At 38.9% G+C, this 19,616-nt stretch overlaps 1 protein-coding gene across 1 annotated transcript in view; it reads right to left on the bottom strand.

Annotated features, from left to right (window-relative positions):
* Nucleotides 1-3,887: 3,887 nt before the first annotated feature.
* The window catches only part of cyp26b1 (cytochrome P450, family 26, subfamily b, polypeptide 1), a 30,818-nt gene continuing 15,089 nt past the window's right edge, over nucleotides 3,888-19,616 (bottom strand). Inside the window, exons 2-7 of the mRNA XM_015946234.3 lie at nucleotides 19,202-19,426; nucleotides 9,747-9,865; nucleotides 9,233-9,389; nucleotides 8,940-9,095; nucleotides 7,361-7,645; nucleotides 3,888-7,013 (exon numbers count right to left, since the gene is read on the bottom strand). Of these exons, the coding sequence (XP_015801720.3) occupies nucleotides 6,621-7,013; nucleotides 7,361-7,645; nucleotides 8,940-9,095; nucleotides 9,233-9,389; nucleotides 9,747-9,865; nucleotides 19,202-19,426 (1,335 nt within the window). The 3' untranslated portion in view covers nucleotides 3,888-6,620. The remainder of the gene's footprint in view (nucleotides 7,014-7,360; nucleotides 7,646-8,939; nucleotides 9,096-9,232; nucleotides 9,390-9,746; nucleotides 9,866-19,201; nucleotides 19,427-19,616) is intronic.

Raw genomic sequence — 19,616 nt, 5'->3', positions numbered from 1 at the left:
GCTCAGACTCACCTCCTCCTTCACAAACATACTCAAAACTAACTTTTACAAACTCATCTCCTCCACATAACTGACTCCTCAGACACAATTTATTCGTATTATTATAATTATTTTTTTATTTTTATTACTAGTAGTAGTAGAAGTGTAACTTCAAAACTTTTATCATTTAACTTTATTGTAAACTTATCTATTGCAATGCATATTTTCACATTAAAAAGCTCTGAAAAATAAACAGTATCATCATCGTCAACAGATTTTTTTAAGCTTAATGTCAAAGATGTACACTTTTCATTAGATTTATCTTATTTTTTCCATTTATTTTTTGTGTGTTGAAATGCAACAACTGTTTAAACACTTTTAAGGGAAAAAACATTTAATATGTTTTCATACACTCAAATGTTAGGGTGATGATCATGTGTAAAACATTAGTTCAGCATATCCTCTAACACAGCAAATGAACAAACGGCCAGATCTCAGGAGGACCGTTTATGTATAAATAATTTTTATACTTTTGACTAGGCCTGGGAAAGTAACAAATTTTGCTGGACGATATTTTGTCCAACAAATTGTTGATGATAAACGATATCATTGTCAACATTATCTAGACCAAAATAACCACTAATATAATGTTAATATATCATAATAATGCAAGTACACCCTTTAAAATGCAACAAATAAACCTTCATTTAACATTGAAATGTCCAGAACCAGAACTTCTAAATGAATAAAAATCACAAACAAAAATTCAATAAAAAAGGAATCTCACTCCCTGTTAGAAAATGTTGCACCAAAAACAATAAAAAAGACCCAAAACAATAAACACAATGGCCTATCCATTGTCAACAGCCAAAACTGCACTTCAATAATGATAATAAATAAAAATAATAATAGTTGTACATTTTTAACTTTGATATATATATATATATATATATATATATATATATATATATATATATATATTGAGGATGGAAAAATTATTGAGATGGGCACGTGACGTGTCAAGGGGTCTTTACATAACACCCCCCACCCCAAATCCGCACAAGCCTGCTGTGTCCCCCCCACTTCTGAAATCAAAATTTCGTCCCTGCTTTTAGCGCCCAAACTGTTTTTATTTGATACAGTTTTATTCATTAAACTATAAATTCACCAAAGTTTATGTTCAATCCTGGTCCTTTAGCCACTATCCTGCATGTTATAGATGTTTGCTCCTCCTCTTCAAGTGTGCTTTCACTCCTGCACATTTTTCATTTAGGTCAAACTCTGGCCCCATTTCCCCTGGTAAAGTTTGGCTGAGCAGGTATGAACACAGTATTCATACTAGGTTTCAGAACATTTCCAGAACATACCAAAATCGTATGAAGACCATCTCCTCTTGATATGGTTCCTTGGTTCCAAACAAAATCAAAGGCTGTTTGTTTAGTGTGAACCCAATTCACCAATGGAGTGTGTACACAGCATACCAAAACAGGGGAGTTAACGGTTAAGCGAGTATTAACCTTGCTCAATAACCGGTTAAACAAATTTTGGAAAACATGCATCCCTAATTATTTTTAATAAACTGTACTGTATCATCAATGTCTCTATATTGCTATCTTAATTATAAATTTGGTTATTGTGTGCAAATTTACCATAGGGAACCTAAGTCACGCCCATCTACTTCTAGACCGAGGGTCCCCGGAAGAACAAAAAAATGAATGCAAGTCAATGGGGCTGAAAACTCTATTTTCTAATTCTGCCTATTATGTGCCATGGATCTCACATATGATGTCCGTAAATTTTAAATACGCATTTTGATACCAAGAACGCGCTTATTTTTGATGGGGTGGGTGTATGTTTGTGTGAAAATAAGTCCAGCAAGACAAATGCGCTTCACAAAAGTGATGAACCAGACACGGAGAAAAATAAAGGGAAAATGGCTGTAAGTTTAGCAAACATAAAATCCATCCTTTAGGAGAAGAAAAGCACCATAGATCTGGCCATGTCATAAGTAGAAACTGCACTAGAGGAGAAGAGATTCGGTGGTTAACATCATATTTGCGCCGTGCCAATATCTAATTTGTAGTCATGTTAATTACGAACGTTTACAAGCTGATAAATCTCAAAGTACAGGACAGGCATGGTCGAAACACCCATCATTAGTTTTCATTTAAATTGCAGTACAACATTTATGCAATCCAGGGCCCCATTGACTTGCATTCATTTTTTTGTTCTTCCAGGGACCCATGAGCCAACCAGAAAAGGAGGAGACTTAGGCTCCCTATAGTCAGTAATGCTAACCAACTGGACATTTGTGTTACTAGTGTTTATATTGTGTAGCAATACATTTGTTAATTATGACCAATAAGATGTGATATTCTATATAAATATGAAATATCAATCTGATTGATCTTTGAATGTTTAATCAGAAGATTCTCGGGTTCTTTGCTTATTCAGGGACCATAAACACACTTCGTATTAATTCCGACAGTCAAGTATATAGTTTATAAAATGAATTTAAGTATTTATCCTAAACTAATAATTTATACATGACAAGATATGAACAATTAGATGTGGTGTGGTGGATGTGAGGTGTTGTGATGGAAGCTAGATGTTGTAGCAACCGTTCTTTGTATCTGAGAGAAATTGTGAAATCTGGGTGTAAAAGAATTTGTTGTTTGGTTCTAAACTACAGAGTTGTTTATTAAAAACAGCATCAGACACAATCTATTGGGCCAAGTCTATGCACCATTGGTGTGGAGGTTCTCGTTCGATCCGGGGGGTCTTGCAGGTCTCTGCCGGTGGAGTAAACCTCTGATTTCAGGAACCTGTAGCCAGTCCCAATAGGACCCGTCCAGTCTGAGATCCCTTGAGGTGAAGGCAGGAAGTTGGAATGCTTGTTTGCGTCTAAGGCTGATGCTTGCTTGGCTCTTGGAAGAGCCGGCTGTCTGGTATCAGCTGCAGCGTTGCAGAGAGGCTTTGACAGGAGGACAAAGGAGATTGTTTCAAATGAGGCTTCTTTCCCGATTTGGCTGAATCGGGAGTTAGCTGGAAACTGAATTGATCGGGAAGTAATTCTTGTTTTATTAAACCACTTTGTTATGATTTCTGGCCAAGTTTGGCCAATCAGAATTTGACACGTTTCTGAGTATTTACCAACATCCCTCAGAAAGCCACGCCTTCCTCAGATACAAAGATGTTTTTAACACTGTGAATGAGAATGTCTTGAAACTCTTATGTGAGGTGCATGTTAACTTTAATGAGTATCTCATTGTAATGTGTATGTGTGTAAACAATAATTAACTTGTCAAATCAAACACATAGTGATTTGTGATATAAATGGATCACTGTAAGAACAATATTCATTTCAAAGCCATCAGTGATTTAAGCACAGATTATTCAAACATTTCATTTAAACATCTTGTTCATTCATCACATACGATTATTGTAAGCTTATCAGTTGTAAAATCATGGAGTCTTCACTTATTCAGAGTGAAGAATGTTGACGTCTGGCTTTCACGCAGAGAGTGTAGGACCTTGAGGAAAATGTTTATGTCTCCAGATGAGGAACAAAAAGTGAGCAAAGGGTTTTTTTGGGAGTCCAGGTGGTGTTGCTATGAAAGGTGCATGAAAGTTTATGTTGTGTCAATTGGATGGTGAAAAATAGACCCTTTTTGGAGATTACAACTGTTTATTGTAACTTTTAATACACTGAAATAACTTAGTTTCATCATTTCCTGTTGGAGATAATACAGTAACACCATTGTAAAAACAAATTTTAAATAATGTATTTTTTTATTGTTATTTCACATGCTTGATGCTTGTATTGCTTTATTTATGATAGCTGTTTAAAAGCTGTATAGCTAAAATGGAAATGCTTGGTGGTTTGTAAAATAAAATACAAAATCAGATTTTTGTTTCTTTATAGTTTATTACAGGAGTACACGACAGTCTTGGTAGCAAAAAGAAAAGGAAAACCTAGCTCAAGACATTCATATTTGAACTAAATTAACTTTTTTTTCCCCTGTAAAAGAATAACAAATATGTACAGAATGATTTCAGACAGATTCAGAAACCAACAGGTGAGAAGGAGCGGAGGTGTAGTCACATGGCACTTAAAAAATAAACTTATCTGGCAAGTGCTTTATGTTTTTCATAATTAATGTAAAATAAAATGCAATGATAAGTACAAATAACAAAAATAATTACAGTAATCAAGTCAACAATATCAACATTTTAAACAATGTTTACAATATAAATTGAAATCCACAATTCTAAATACACCCAATATTTACCAAAGATGTTCTCGTGTAGGCTAAAAACTCTAACTCTGTAACAGGATAAAAAATAGCATTTCAAATATCTTATAACAATATTAATCATACAATAACATTAATATTAGGTTATTAGTTGATGTAAATAGCTAATTTTCTTTAATATTCTGCTTAAGAATAATATACAAATTAATACAAACAATAACCCATTAATGCTCTTTCTGCTTTAAAAATGCAAAAACTTACACAATAAATCTCACTCAATACAAACTATTGCAATCTAGAACTCTCATTTTGTAAATGTATACAAGAGAAGCAGCAAAAAAGTTAATATTTTTGTATTTTTTCTTTTATGAAAAACAAAACAAAAAGTCAGTGGTGTGGTTGGTAGAATAGAATAAACGCAACGGCAAAGTCCATCTGGAACGCAACAGGATCGTCCAATCAGGAAAGCTCAATGAGAGGTTTCCGCCTTTTCCCTGAAACCTGATTGGTCCATTGCTTATACATGTTAGAGTCTAGAACTTTGTCGGTTGGATTCTAGAATGATTCATTGGAAAGTTTTGGAATTCCGTTGTGGAAAGTTTTTTTTTTCTGTCCGGAGTTGAGTTCTGCACCGGAAGCATCAAATCTTCGTAAGCTCACAAAGTGGAATTGGGCTTGCTTAGCAGTCGTGTTGTTGATTGGAGGAGCAGTAGGAATGTGTGATGCCAACGTTTTCACGAGCTCCCACTCAGCAGCTCTCCAAGGAGTTTTGAAAAAAAATATTAATAGAAATACACAAATAAAGACAAACAGAAAGTCAAGGCAACACTTAAGCAGCATGTACGTAGGTCACTTCCTCTTTACTTTCATCGTAGTCTCCGGTGATTTTCACCTGCACCACTTCATGAGAACAAGTTCACCGTTAGCCGAGAGTATAATCTCAAAGCAAGATGGTATTGTTTATAACTCCGATATTTAAAAAGAGGTTACAATGCAGAGTCCAATTAGCCTACACAGAAAATGTCTTCCAAAAGTTAAATACATTAGCTGATGAAAGATATGTAAAATAGTCAATTCACCTCTAAAATATAGCAGTGAATAACAGATTTTATTTTACAATCAGAAACGTGAAAAAGCAGAGGCGTGCTCATTTTTAAGAACAACATGGTTGCACCTGAGTTTACTATCGATAGGACTAGGCTTCGTGATGCATGGGGAACATTCAAGTTAATGCATACAGGCAACATGTGGACGTGGAAAAAAAGAACAGAAGTGTACACTTTTGTTCAAGATGGAAATTCTTTCTGATAAGGACAAAAGATTAGAAATCTTATTCCTGAAAGTATAGATATTAAGAATATTAAGGCCACCTAGCTCACTCCCTCATTTGATTTCAACTTTCAACTAAACTCGGAACAGTCTCGTGTTTTGTCCCGATCCCAACCAAGGAGCTTAATTTTCCTGGTCGAAGCCAGCGGTACTGTGACTACAAGGGAAACGAAAAGAACCAAATCAAATAAATATTTAATGATGTCCCGAACTTTGTGTCCTATTATTCCTCCCCTGTCAGCTTATGAAGAACTTGTTACATTTATAAAGTGAACATTTAGAAATGTTGACTATAAGCAACAATTAACCCATTCACACCCATTAAGCCCAACAACTCCCTCTTTGTTTTGCATTGATTTTTCTCCCTGACAGGCAACATCACTTTAAGTGTTTATGACACAGCTTGATAAAACACATGCCTATGCCTCAGTTTGCCATCTATGGTGCTATAACAATTCACTTGCATGTCAGCTACTAATTTAAATTTAAGAGTAAATCTTCTGAATTATGATTTAACCTAAAATCACGAGTTAAATTTTGATTCGAAACTACAAGGGAACCAGGAGCGTCTTCATTTGTCATATATCCACTTCAAATAAGCTAAAAGACAAATAAAATATTTTACTGACATTGATTAAAAACAAGAAAAATGTTAGAAAAACAAAATATTTTTCATCCTATACCCTGTTTCATTTTTCTCACCCTTACTTCTCCACCCTTCATTTAACCAAAAGTCTCTTGTGCACTACTTTTGTTAAAATTATATTAGATAGCTTTTTGTATATATTTTGTATATTTATTCAGAAAATACACAGACAAAAGAAAAATTAAGATTTTTTTGGCAGTTTGTTCAGTTTTTAAAGGAAAGTCCCGATCATCAGGTCTAACAAGCGACAAAGATGTTTTAGTCTGAAAGGAAGCTCCAATTTGGCAGAACAAAGGTGAAGAAGAAAAAAAATCACTCTGAAATTAATTTTGCCTTCCATTAGTCTTCTCCGTGAAGATTTCCATTGTTGATCTTCTCTCCCCTCCACTGCTCCTGATCACCACCTTTTCTCAAACTGTTGCTCCCAGCAGCTCGTCTGACTTGGTCATGATTTCATTCTGATTGGAGTCCAAGCCATAGAACTTGACCTTTAACCCATCGACAGGGTGAACCACGGGAACCGTGGTCACACGTGGGAACTGCCGAGTGGCCAGCTCAAAGCGACTGGTGCTGGCCAACTCGATAGCCAGTAGGCGAAGGAAAAGGGTAGCGAGCTGCTTTCCCAAACAGGATCTGACTCCACCACCAAAGGGCAGGTAGTGGAAGCGGCCCTCTTTGTCTTCACTTCGCTCTTGACTGAAGCGGTCGGGATCGAAAGCTTCCACATCTTTGAAGACAGCAGCTGTGTCATGAGTGTCCCGAATGCTGTACATCACACTCCAACCCTTTGGAATCTGGACTCCCTGGAAACAAAAAAAGACAATAAAACTGTTTGAAAAGTGTGATAATATCTTGTTTTATATTTACTGTAATGAAGTATAAACTAAAGATTGTACATGTTTATGATGGTTCAGCGTGGCTGGTAGTATAAACAGATAGACAAGAATGTCATCAGCAAAACAAAAGATCACAATTTTACTATTCTTAAAAGTTGATCCCAACGAAGGTGTAATGAGAAGAGAAAGGGGCCTCAGGTTTAATTGAGGTATCCCATAAAAAAGCAGGTTACAGAAAACTTTCTAAAAGAACCAAGAGTTATAATAGCTTAATCACGAAAAGTGAAAGAACTCTAGAAGAACATGAGACTCACATCTAATTCGAAGGTCTGCACTGCTGTTCTGTAGGCCCCTGAGACGGGTGTATAGAGTCTCAGCACCTCCTTGATGACACAATCCAGGTACTTCAGGCTGACGATCGTGTCCAGCCTCAGTTCTCCTTCCGGGCAGAGGCAGCCATTGTGAAGAAGTCCCCTAGCTCTGAGCTCCTCTCTGAGGCGCTCTAGAACCTGAGGGTAGCGAAGGAGCGCCATGATCAACGAGGTGCTTGCGCTGGCAGTAGTGGCAAAGGCAGCAAAGATCAGCTCAATGGTTGATTCCTGTGGTGAAAGGAAAAAGAAAGTTGGTGCTTTAATCCATTATTTTTTTCTATTCTTGTAATTATTTTGCAATTTTATTGGAAAATCTGACCCTCAGGTTGGTAACTCAGTGAACCTATCATGCTGAGTTGGGAGTTTCTAAACTACAAAGGATTTGAATTTGGAAAGTAACGTTCAACAAGCAGTGCTCACAAGTTGGTTTTATTTTAGTTTGTGGTCAAACCATCTGTTATTTCAGCCTCCAGTGAAATTATTACTTGGCATATGAATAAAAGGCTAGAAATTTTAAATAAAGATGGTTTTATTATGTGTTAAAGGGTTAACATACCCTACCATAACGACAATTACCATTTCAACAGCGGTGCAGAATTTATGGTTGTGGAAAACTGATTTTCTCACCCAGCATGTTGGAGATGTCAGCTGCTCTTTGATTTGTTGTTTTGAAAATGCAAAACCATTTTTGTTAGTTGGGTTTGAAGCCAACCCAAGCAACATCAACCATGGAACTTACTCTGGCTCCAAATCCACCACCCTGCACTTCAAGCTAGTCCGTAGGTGCATAATGACGTATTAAAAGCTAATACATAATAAAAATGTTGTTGCTATTTATTAAAAAGTAGAGTGTTTGAAAGTCTGAGTCTGTTATCCAATAACAACACTTAACGGTGCCATGCTGGTCCGTAAGTCTGTGGAATAAATAACACAGACTGGGCAGCGTGCCTTGCATTGTAAACCTCTCAGCTCCCATCATCTACGTCTGTGCTTCACCCAACGTGTGTGTGTGTGTGTGTGTGTGTGTGTGTGTGTGTGTGTGTGTGTGTGTGTGTGTGTTTTATATGTGTCAAAGACGTGAAAGGGAAAGCCTGGGCCTCTATGACAGGGCCTCCCCAGTTCAGTTTTGTGTGTGTGTTTAAGTGTGTGTGTACAGGAGGCCTCATTCAGACCCCTAGCAGGGGCAGTGTTGACTTATTTTTGGCCCTGGACTTCACCCAGAAACCACAAGGAGCAAGAGAGAGGCCGAGCCGAGTTTCCAGAGAATTCCTCAAATAGGTAAACAGAGGGCGTGCCTGTTCTTGAATGTGTGTTTTTTTAAGTATCTGCCTGCAGACATCAAATTAGCATCCTTCTAATTTTACAGAACGGTTTGTTTCACGACAGGATAACTTTTTATCTTAACACACATGGAGTTTTGTTTATTTGCAAACCTCTGTCTGTCTGAGTGAATTCTATGGCCTCCAAAGTATGCATTGCACACCCTACTCTCTGGGTGGTTTTTTGTGAGGAGGTGTGTTACCTTAAGCTCTTGCATGGTGAGCTCAGTGCCGTTCTCTTTGGCGCTCTCCATCAGGACGTCTAGAGCGTCACTGTAATCCTTCCCCTGAGAGCACAGCGGCTTCTCCCGGATGGCCTTTTCGATGCTCTTCTGGAGGATGTCCCGAGCACGGATTCCCTGAGAACACAGAAGCATGTTAACCATCCAACAAGCCAACTTCACAGGCTATCCCTTCACATTGGTGTGTGTGAATAAATCACGAGTCAATGGTCCTTTTGCTCATATGAGCCTCACTAAAAACAAAATGATCCTACCTTCCTAAAGCCGCTGAAAGGCAGGTCTATGGGCAGGCTGAAGAGGTTGTTAACAAAGTCCTGGAACGTTGAGAACATGTGCCTCATTTCCTCCTCAGATATCCTGAAACCCAGCAGGACCCTCAAAGCCATGATGAATGACAACCTTTGGCTCTCGCTGTGGAACAAACACATCACGTATCCCAAATCAGAAAAGACATGTCTTTGCAGACGATCTATTGGTTTACAGGCTAATTGCAGAATTGGGTGTTGCAAGACTTTTATTAATTTAAGTCAAGCGTCCAATCCTGGTCAATTATGCATTTTTTAAGGTTTCTCTTAAAAACACCTGATTTTAATCACTGCAGAGCCTGATGACCTGCGGAACAGGTAATTCAACAAGTCACTCAGGCGTGTTGAAGCAGGAAAATGACTAAAACATGCTGCACAGTGGTCCTTGAGGACCAGGATTGGACCTGACTGATTTTGGTAAAGGATCTGAATACGAAGACCACTGATGGAACAGCAGATGTACCTGTAGACATTAATGGGCTCTGGGTTGGAGCTCCACACTCGGAGGCTCTCTTGGATGACCTGCTGGATTTTAGGGAGGTACGACTCCAAGGCTTCGTGACTGAACACTTTAGCAAACACCTGCAGAGAGAGCATAAGAGGAACTCTTAGTTGTTTGCTATAATCTATGTGTAGACAGAACGAACCGATGATCATAAATCCTGACTGACAGGTCAGAGACAAGTTTCCTCCTAAGTCGCGTTTACAGTTATCACCACCTAAAAATGAAAGTGACAAACGTGAATAACTGGAGGGGGAAGATAGTGCAAAGTCCTTTAGTCTTCATTTTTAGAATGCCGTTTTCTTATTTATTTCTTCATTCTCTCACTCCCTTACATGTCGCAGGTTTTTCCCTGCAGTCAGCAGAATGACAGAAGAGAGGAGGGGGCACATTTCAGCTCTTTCACGGCTTTTTCATCAGTATGAACCCGTCCCCGGTCGTCAGTGCTGTTTGAACAAACAACATCCATCAGATTTAACCTCCTAAACTGCTCTTAAAACAGCGCTGGGCATTATTTAGACGTCGAGGAAAAACAAATATGGTCTTTGTAATAATCCTAAAGCTTATCTGTATCTAGCTCTCGGAGCACAGAGAACAGAACATGAAGGTGCTGCTTGTTTGGCCAAATTTAAAATCCCAAAACAGTGAAGTTCTTTCTCCAATCAGATGGTTCGAGGCCCACAGATTTTCCATCACGGGGGCTGATTGAACCAGAAATGGCAGGAAGGCACAGCAGCTCATTCTGGAACCCAGTTGGGCGACTTCTACACATGGTTTACATTTTCTGCTCAATGAAACGAGACTGGAACGTCTGAACAAGCAAATTTTTATATTGGCCCTTCTGTGTAATGATTAGTGGCCAGTGGAGCCCATCAGCTCCCTCTGAGAGGATCACATTCGATTTGGGTTCAGTCATAAGTCACACATTTTTTTTTGTACATTTTTAGTTACTACGGCAACTGTTTCACACAATTCCATTCGTTTTTCTGGCTGTCTTGTCTGAGAGTGAGTACAGGGTTTGTTTGGACCTCTGTGGGAGGCGTTTCCCATATTCATACACAGTAAAGGAGTGGTTTTTTTTACAGTGACAAGGTGGTTCTGGTTTCCATGTTGAGTCTTTATGGAAGTTGAGAGGGAAGAAAGGAGCTCCCATCGGAATTTGATCCCAGATCAGTGAGGGAACGTGTGGTTTTGAGGTCAATTCTTCACCCACCAAACCATCAGTTGGGCACTCATCCTCTTATTTTTTTGTCTTCCTCCTTTTTCTCTCATTTTCTTTCTTCTCTGTTGCCCTTTAATTTCCTCTTTCATTCCCCCAATGGCTTTGTCCCTTCTCCTCCTCAGGATGAATGAACAACAGCGCCGAGTGAACGAGTGAATTATGGCAGCACCATATGGATGGATGTATACATCCTGAGTGTGTGTTAAGGAGTGGTTTAGAACAGATCACAGAGCAAACTAAAACGTTAGCAGAGCTACATTTCCTCTCTCGGCTGCATCCTGGGCGGCTGGTCTCAGATCAGTTTACATGTCTTCAACCACAAACATATCTCACACACTGTCTGACCCCAGAGGAGCCAAAACGCTGGCTGTTGTTTAGTTCATCTACAAGTCACCAACTCTGTGTTGTTATGCACATTTTACATTCCACATGACCCACGGCATCAGTTTGGTGTCGTCTCCTGGTTGCAGCATAATGGTCTGATCCTACAGGAGCATGCATGGGAATGGGTTTAATTTATTTAACCATCAAACTTGGGCCTAATTTGGTGGATTCAACTAATTAAAGAGGTATTTTCTAGAACCACAGTTTTTTAATTATTATTTTAGGTTTAGAAAGTGTGTGACATCATCAGACTTTAAGGATTCTGTGGTAAAAATCTTGACATTTAAACTGCGGTTGCACGAAAAATCATACAAAATGTGAAAGCACCAGTTCAGCCATAGAAAGTCCAACTGTCTGAGGCTTGTTTAAACTTCCATTGATGTTTCTACTGTGAAGTCTACCTGAGCTATGGAGCTTTAAACGGAAGGGGTTCTACTTAGACCGCAACCCCATAGGCTTGTATGGAGATTCTGTAAAAGCCATGTGTATTTGTGCTAGTTGAGCTGCATGCTTTAGCATGTTTTTTGGTGTAGTTTATCACAATATATCATTATAATAAACAGCTAAAATACACCATCATGGAATAGAATGGGTATAATAAAAAGAAACTTAAAGGGTTAGAAAAGCTCTATAGCATTTTGGTACTTTTAACAAAACTATTCCAATCATAGGCGAAACTAAAGAAGAAGAAAGAAGAAAAATATATCATTTCTATAGCGCCTCTCAAGATAAAAATCACGAGGCGCTTCACAAAAACAAAAAATGTAAAAATACAAAAAAGAATTTAGAAAATTGTTAAAAATATAATATAAATGAGCAAAAAATAGACAATTGTGATTAAAAAATTGTTAAGAAAGAGAGAGAGAGAATGGGAAAGAGAGAAACCAGTGGATCCTGAGGAAGGTGGAATAGGTGGGGAGAGCAGAATAAAGAGAGAGAGGTGAAGAAGGTCATACAAAGGCCAGCTTGAACAAGTGAGTCTTCAGCTGCTTTTTAAAGGAGACCACTGATCTCAGGCTCAGGGGGAGAGAGTTCCAGAGTCTGGGGGCCACAGCAGCAAATGATTTGTCACCTTTGGTCTTTAGCCTGGTGTGCTGCACAACCAGTAGGCTTTGGTCACTGGACCTCAGGGACCTGCTGGGGGTGTGGGGACTAAGAAGATAACCAATGTAAGCTGGTGCTTATCCATGTAAGGCCCTATAGACCAGAACCAGGATCTTGAAATGAACCCTGAAGTTGACTGGCAGCCAATGAAGCTGGAGGAGAAGCGGGGTGATGTGGGTGTGTTTGGAGGACTTGGTCAGAAGCCGAAAGGTCACACCAAGATTCCTGATGGAGGGTTTTGTGTGAGAAGCAAGCTGACTAAGAGAGTCTCTGACTTTGGGAACCAGCTTGTCTGGGGCACAGATGAGGATCTCAGTCTTATCTTCATTCAGCTGTAGAAAGCTCCCAGCCATGCAGGTTTTGATAGTCTTAGCAGGTGTGTAACAGCTGCAGCTTAGACATCTCATGGGGCTTAAAGGAGATGTACAGTTGGATGTCATCTGCATAAAGATGGTAGGAGATTCCTTTGAAGGAGCTTAGGATGCGCTGAAGAGGAAGCAGATAGAGGAGGACGCGCAGAGGCCCCAGCACAAAACCTTGTGGGACACCATGGGTAAGGGAGGTGGTGGAGGACCGAAACTTGGATGGGGCCACAGAGAAGAAACGCTCAGCCAGATAAGAGGAGAACCACTCCAGAGCAGATCCTGAAAGGCCTACCCAGTCTCTCAGCTTCTCCAGTAGCAGGTGATGGTCAACAGTGTCAAAGGCTCCAGTCAGGTCCAGCAGGACCCGAACAGAACAGTCCCCTGCATCACTGTGAGTCAGAAGGTCATTAGAGACCCTAAGAAGAGCTGTTTCAGTAGAATGAGCTCTACGAATACCTAACTGGAAGCTATCATAGATGTTATGTTCATCAAGAGCAGCTGTGAGTTGTTTAGCCACAACCTTTTCCAAGATCTTGGAGATGAACAGAAGTTTAGAGATGGGTCTGAAGCTGCTATGGAGAGAGGGGTCAAGACTCGGTTTTTTAAGAAGCGGGTGGATTACAGCATTCTTAAAATAAGCAGGGACCTGACCAGAAACCAGAGAAGCATTAATTATAGAGAGCACGCTGGGACCGATGGACTGAAAAGCACTTTTAAACAAAGATGAGGGTAAGATGTCGAGGGGGCATGCAGAGGTCTTCATAGAGTTAACTAGTTTGGTTAACTCAGGCAAAGAAACAGGAGCAAAGCTATCTAGGATGATGGACCTGTTGGAGTCGGGAGAGGCAGCGATAAGGCTGAAGGAGAGATGCTAGATCTAACCTTATTGACTTTGTCGACAAAGAAAGAGAAAGTTCTCAGTCTGCAACAGAGTGGATGGAGGCTGTAGGAGACACACACAAATGCACAAAACATAATAAACATCAACATGTCTTCAGAGGATTAGTCACAATTTCTCTATTTCACTGAACACTTTACCTGATCCGACACACACAAACACACACACGGGTCACCGAATAGCAAGGTCATGCTACTGTACGACCTGTAAGTGAGTCAGTGTGTTGCAGGCTGAAAGGTAACTACAGGTCATACGCTTCCAGACACACATACACACACACACACACACACACACACACACACAGCACCTCACTGCACAACCTAGCCGCCAATCAGTTTTTATGCAGTGTCACTACGATGTGTTATAGGTTCCACTGTGTGTGTGTGTGTGTGTGTGTGTGTGTGTGTGTGTGTGTGTGTGTGTGTGTGTGTGTGTGTGTGTGTGTGTGTGTGTGTGTGTGGTGAGGGGGATTGTTCACTAAAACAGTCATTTTGCAGCACCACAAAAACGTGACTGTCTTCTGTAGCCTGCAGCGCAAAGACACAGATTTCACGAAACACACACACACAGTTGTCCTAATAACCTCCATATGTCTTAAATTATGTGAAAGTGCTGCGAGCTGCTGGTTCCACAGACATGTAAAGACTCCTTTATTCTTTTCTCTGCCCTTGCTGCTCCCACCTCTTCCCGTCTCTGCCTGCCTCTCTATCCATCCATCCATCCATCCTCCTTTTAAAAATACCCTTTCTTTTCTTTCAAACCACCTCTACTGTGGGACTTTCCGTGCATCTGTCGTCAGGCTGAATCACAGATTGCTTTGTTGTTGAGGGTCAGCCAGGTGAACCTCACAAGTCTCCCTTTTTAAGTGTTTGATGTTTAATTTAAGCCAACTCTTTCTTATTTTTCAGCTTTATTTATTTGTGTAAATACATAACATCACAAAAATCTGTTTTATTTTTCTACATGAAATTGTTTGTACAAACCAAGATGAGATCAGTTAAAAATGGCAGTGCCCTCTACTGGTTATTAGAAGAATCACACCAATTTAATCCAGCTCAGATTCAACTCCTGCCATGTGGGGCAAAATTAGTTGTAATTGTAAATTAGCTGTAAATTAACCATTTATTTCGTTTTTCTTCAGGGGCAGTCTTGGTCGCAAGAGGGGGAAATATAGTGGAAAGAAAAAAGAGGTGGGAAGGAGGCAGTTTAAGAGAAGAAAAAATTGGGAAGTGATGGTGGGAGAAAAGAAATTGGCGAGCATTGTTCCACCAAAGAGAGACTTTTCCACTGTGATTCTGGTGGAGAGCTTTCTGACCTTTAAGGCATCAGGCTCCATGTTTGGAAGCAAGAGCAAAAATAAACTCAGATCATTCATCATTTTAAAACAAAAATATCAACTAAAGTGTTTTTTCCAAATTAACTTTGTGATTTTTAAGGAATAAAAAAGTTCAGCTGATTGAGTAAAATATTTCACAGTTGGTTCAAATAGAAGCAACTCTTAAAAAGGCTAATGGAAACCAGACTAACGTCTAACACTTGAGTTAAAGTAAATTGGTTTCTGTTCATATTGTCATTGCTAAAACTTCAAAAAAGTATTACAACATCAATATGGACTCAAACTAATTGCTCCCTGGAGCCTTCAGAAAACCTAATGCCATCTAGTTTTTTATAACACAGATGACACCAAACCAAAAACTTCCTCAAAGTAAACAGCTGCAGTAAAGCTCATCAACAAATATGTTTCAGGTTTGTGTGTCTGCAGCTGAATTGTTTGTTTTCAGGTGGTACTGAGTCCTGACTGCTTGGCTCAGGTTGCTCTGTAGTGGAAAAGCCAGTCTTCAGGTCTTCCTTAGGAGAGTTAGTTTCCCAGCTCAACACTGGAAACTGGCTGGCTCTGTTGATCCACTAAAGGCTAAGATTATTTTTCCGAACTAAAACCACAAGGACAGCAGACGTATCCACACTCTGGTCCAGTGGGTCAAACAGTAAGCCAGTTTCATTCTTTCTCTCCATCTTCTTACTTCAGCCTGTTGACTTAGTTTTATAATCCAGAAAACAGGAAGTGCCTCTGCTATGCCAACACACTCATGCTTTCTTACCTACATAACTGATGAAAACTACATTGCTGCCCGCTCATATCGAGCTTAAGCCTATTGTTTAAAAAAATCTGGAAACATTTTCATTAAGGAGTAAACCTAATAGTCTCTGAGTCAAGCTAAAAGCTACTGGTTCAAGCCAACAGCTACTGGGTCAAGCTAAAAGCTACTGGGTCAAGCTAACTGAGTTCTAACAGCTACAGGGTAAAGCTAACAGCTACAGGGTAAAGCTAACAGCTACAGGGTCAAGCTAACAGCTACAGGGTCAAGCTAACAACTACAGGGTCAAGCTAGCAGCTACTGGGTCAAGCTAACAGCTACTGAGTCATTCTAAAAGCTACTGGGTCAAGCTAACAGCTACTGGGTCAAGCTATCAGCTACTGGGTCAAGCTAACAGCTACTAGGTCAAGGGCTATGTCCAAATTCAAAATCTTCTCCAAATGTAGCCTAAAAATGCATCCTCCTTTTCCCTGTATTTCAAGGACAGGTGTGGTGTATCCTTAGATGCTCCCCATATTCCAGGATTCATTGCAAGTTTATTTATTTATTTATTTATTGCAATGATGGCGGATGAAGTGGGAGGGGATTGCAGTATTAAACATAAGCATATTAATATCTGGTGTTGAAAAATAGGAGTTTAAAGCAGTTGTGCTGTTGGGCTTTTTTCATTTTCATAGTTTTTATAGATCTGTGTCAAAAATAGTACGGAAAATACTCATAAGCCAGCATATATGGCAGGTCCCATAGTTCTTCAAATATTGCCGCTACTTTTCATTTGAACTTCTGTTTAGAGCTAGATCGCCCAAATTCACAATACTCACTTCTGTTGATGGAGGACTCAATATACATGGGACAGATAGGCCTAGGATGCTACCCCTGAAGTTGGACCGTATATTTATGTTGATGAGTTGGACACAGCCAAGGTAAGAGCTAACAAGTCAAGCTAGCTAACCGTTCCTGAGATTCAAGCTAACAAGGCCAAAATGGAGGAGGATGCCCATATTTGGGAGTGTCTTTGAGGACTCCCAAGATGTAGGAAATGGTAGCAATTTTCACCCTGAGCTTCCACCCCAAGGACAAAAAGGCAACAGCCGTACTACAAGTTCTGTGTTGCTTTGCTAGCTGTAAACTGTCATCACCCAAAAAAAATCGTCAATGTGTAAATGTGCAGAGGGTATTGAACTAAGTAGTGTCAATACTTCCTTGAAAATGTTGATGTTTATAATGCACTTGTTCTTGCGGGTTTTGTGACGTAATGGTACATTTGACAGTAACGGTACCATACTGCAGCTCCAGGGGGTAACATTAGGCTTGAACTCGTTAAAATCAGTTTAACTTTGCAGTCTTATGTCTAGAAAATTAGCAGGTGTAGTGTTTGTGAAGCATTTCTACCAGGGACGGAGTTCCACAGTTTTTTCCTTCAAGTGCAACTAAAGAACATGTTATTAATAAACAACACAAATATCCTTTCTTAATTGATACCTCAGCTTTTTACGTGTGTGTGTGTGTGTGTGTGTGTGTGTGTGTGTGTGTGTGTGTGTGTGTGTGTGTTTCTTTGTCTGACCCCCACAAAAAGCCTCTCTTTGTGCCATATCGGAGGCAGCCTTCCTAATCAGGGGTCATTACATGAGGTTAGTGTGGGCGTCTCCAGGGAGAGCAGAGAGGATCAGAGCTCAGATTAGACCCAGCCGACCTCTCACCGTCCCCGGGCACCACGTCAGCGAAACCTGACCCCACCTCCCAAGCCTTTACCCCCACCCTAAATGAGAGTAAATTAGACTGATTTACAGGCAAACTCAGCTGACTCTCTTTTCTTTTTCTTTCTTTCCTTTTTTTTTACCGTTCCAATCGTTCGTGTGTTTTATCAGTTGTGTGCTTGTGAATCAGGTGGGTTTGTGAGGGAGGAAGGTATGTGGCCCCAGGGGCAATAAGAAGGAGGGGTAAGTGGCTGATTACCTGTAATAGCCCCTCACACAGACAGAGAGGAAGCGAGACAGAGGAGGTAAAAAGGAGAAACAGATAATCGAGGGTAGTCTCCTGATGTGGATGAGTGGATTGATGGAAGCGTCATTCTCATGCTCCAGTGGCCAAAATGCTGCTGATAAGACCAAATTCATGAGGTAGTTTTACACCGCTCTGCTCTGTTTTGGCCTGGGCGGACTTTGACTCCGGTGTCTTTAACAAATCAGGGCCTGCTTCTTGTTTCAGAGCTTTAATATGAGCAATAAGTTCATGTGCTGTTTTACTTTGTTGAACTTTTCAGCATTTCAGAGGTTGTATTCACTTATTACAAAGCTCCTGGGCATATATATATATATTATATATTTTATATATATATTATATATTTTATATATATATATATATACATATTTTATATATTTTATATATATATATATATATATATATATATATATTATATATATATATATATATATATATATATATATATATACATACACGTATATATATGTATCCATATATATGTGTGTATGTATGTATATGTATGTATGTATGTGTGTATATATATATATATATATATATATATATATATATATATATACACGTATATATATGTATACATATATATATATATATATATATGTATACATATATATATATATATATATATGTATACATATATATATATATATATATATATATGTATACATATATATATATATATATATATATGTATACATATATATATATATATATATATGTATACATATATATATATATATATATGTATACATATATACACGTATATATATGTATGTATGTATATATATGTATATGTATACGTATATATATGTACACGTATATATATATACACGTGTATATATATATATATATATATATACGTGTATATATGTACACGTATATATATATACACGTGTATATATATATATATATATACACGTGTATATATATATATATATATATATACGTGTATATATATATATATATATGTACGTGTATATATATATATATATATATATACGTGTATATATATATATATATATGTACGTGTATATATATATATATATATATATATATATATATATATATATATATATATATATACGTGTATATATATATGTGTATATATATATATATAATGTATATTAGTGTCCTAGAAATTTTTTTCTGGAAATCTGACTGTTGAATTCTCCTGAATTATTTTGGGTTTGGATAGAAATTGTGACTGTTTGATGACTCCTTAATCTAATTGCACCATATGACACCTCAGCTGTATGAATACCAGAAAACTCCTTCAGAATAAAACAACTCCGTAAGAATGTGAGAGTGTAGATGTCCAGTGTCTGTTTGAGTCCCCAAACTCTGACCTTTCTCTTCTTGCGATGGATGTCTCCGATGCTGTTGGCCAGAGAGTTGGGTCCCAGCAGGGTGGAGGTGCTCTGAGGCCAGTCCACTGTCACCAGCGTGTGCTCGCCCATCAGAACCTTACGAATGTTCTCGGCACCCGTGACCCGAACCAGAGGGCGGCCCAGGAGGTGGGTCTTGAACACGTTGCCATACTTTTGTCTCCGTGATGCGTGGAAACTCGAACCCTGGATGACGAGGAAAAGGGGAAATGCTTGTTTTAGTCTTTTTATTCAACTTTACACCTTTTCTTGTTCGTGTGTTATGTTTCTAACCTCATCACACCTCCACCCTGATTATAATAAACAAGCACAAATGAATGAGACATTTTCACCAGCTTTGATCTTGGGTTTTACCATTGGAGGCCCAAACCGACAG

Source organism: Nothobranchius furzeri, chromosome 2 (genome assembly GCF_043380555.1).
Source record: "Nothobranchius furzeri strain GRZ-AD chromosome 2, NfurGRZ-RIMD1, whole genome shotgun sequence".
NCBI classification, from domain to species: domain Eukaryota; kingdom Metazoa; phylum Chordata; class Actinopteri; order Cyprinodontiformes; family Nothobranchiidae; genus Nothobranchius; species Nothobranchius furzeri.
This window is presented reverse-complemented; position numbering and strand designations above follow the sequence as displayed.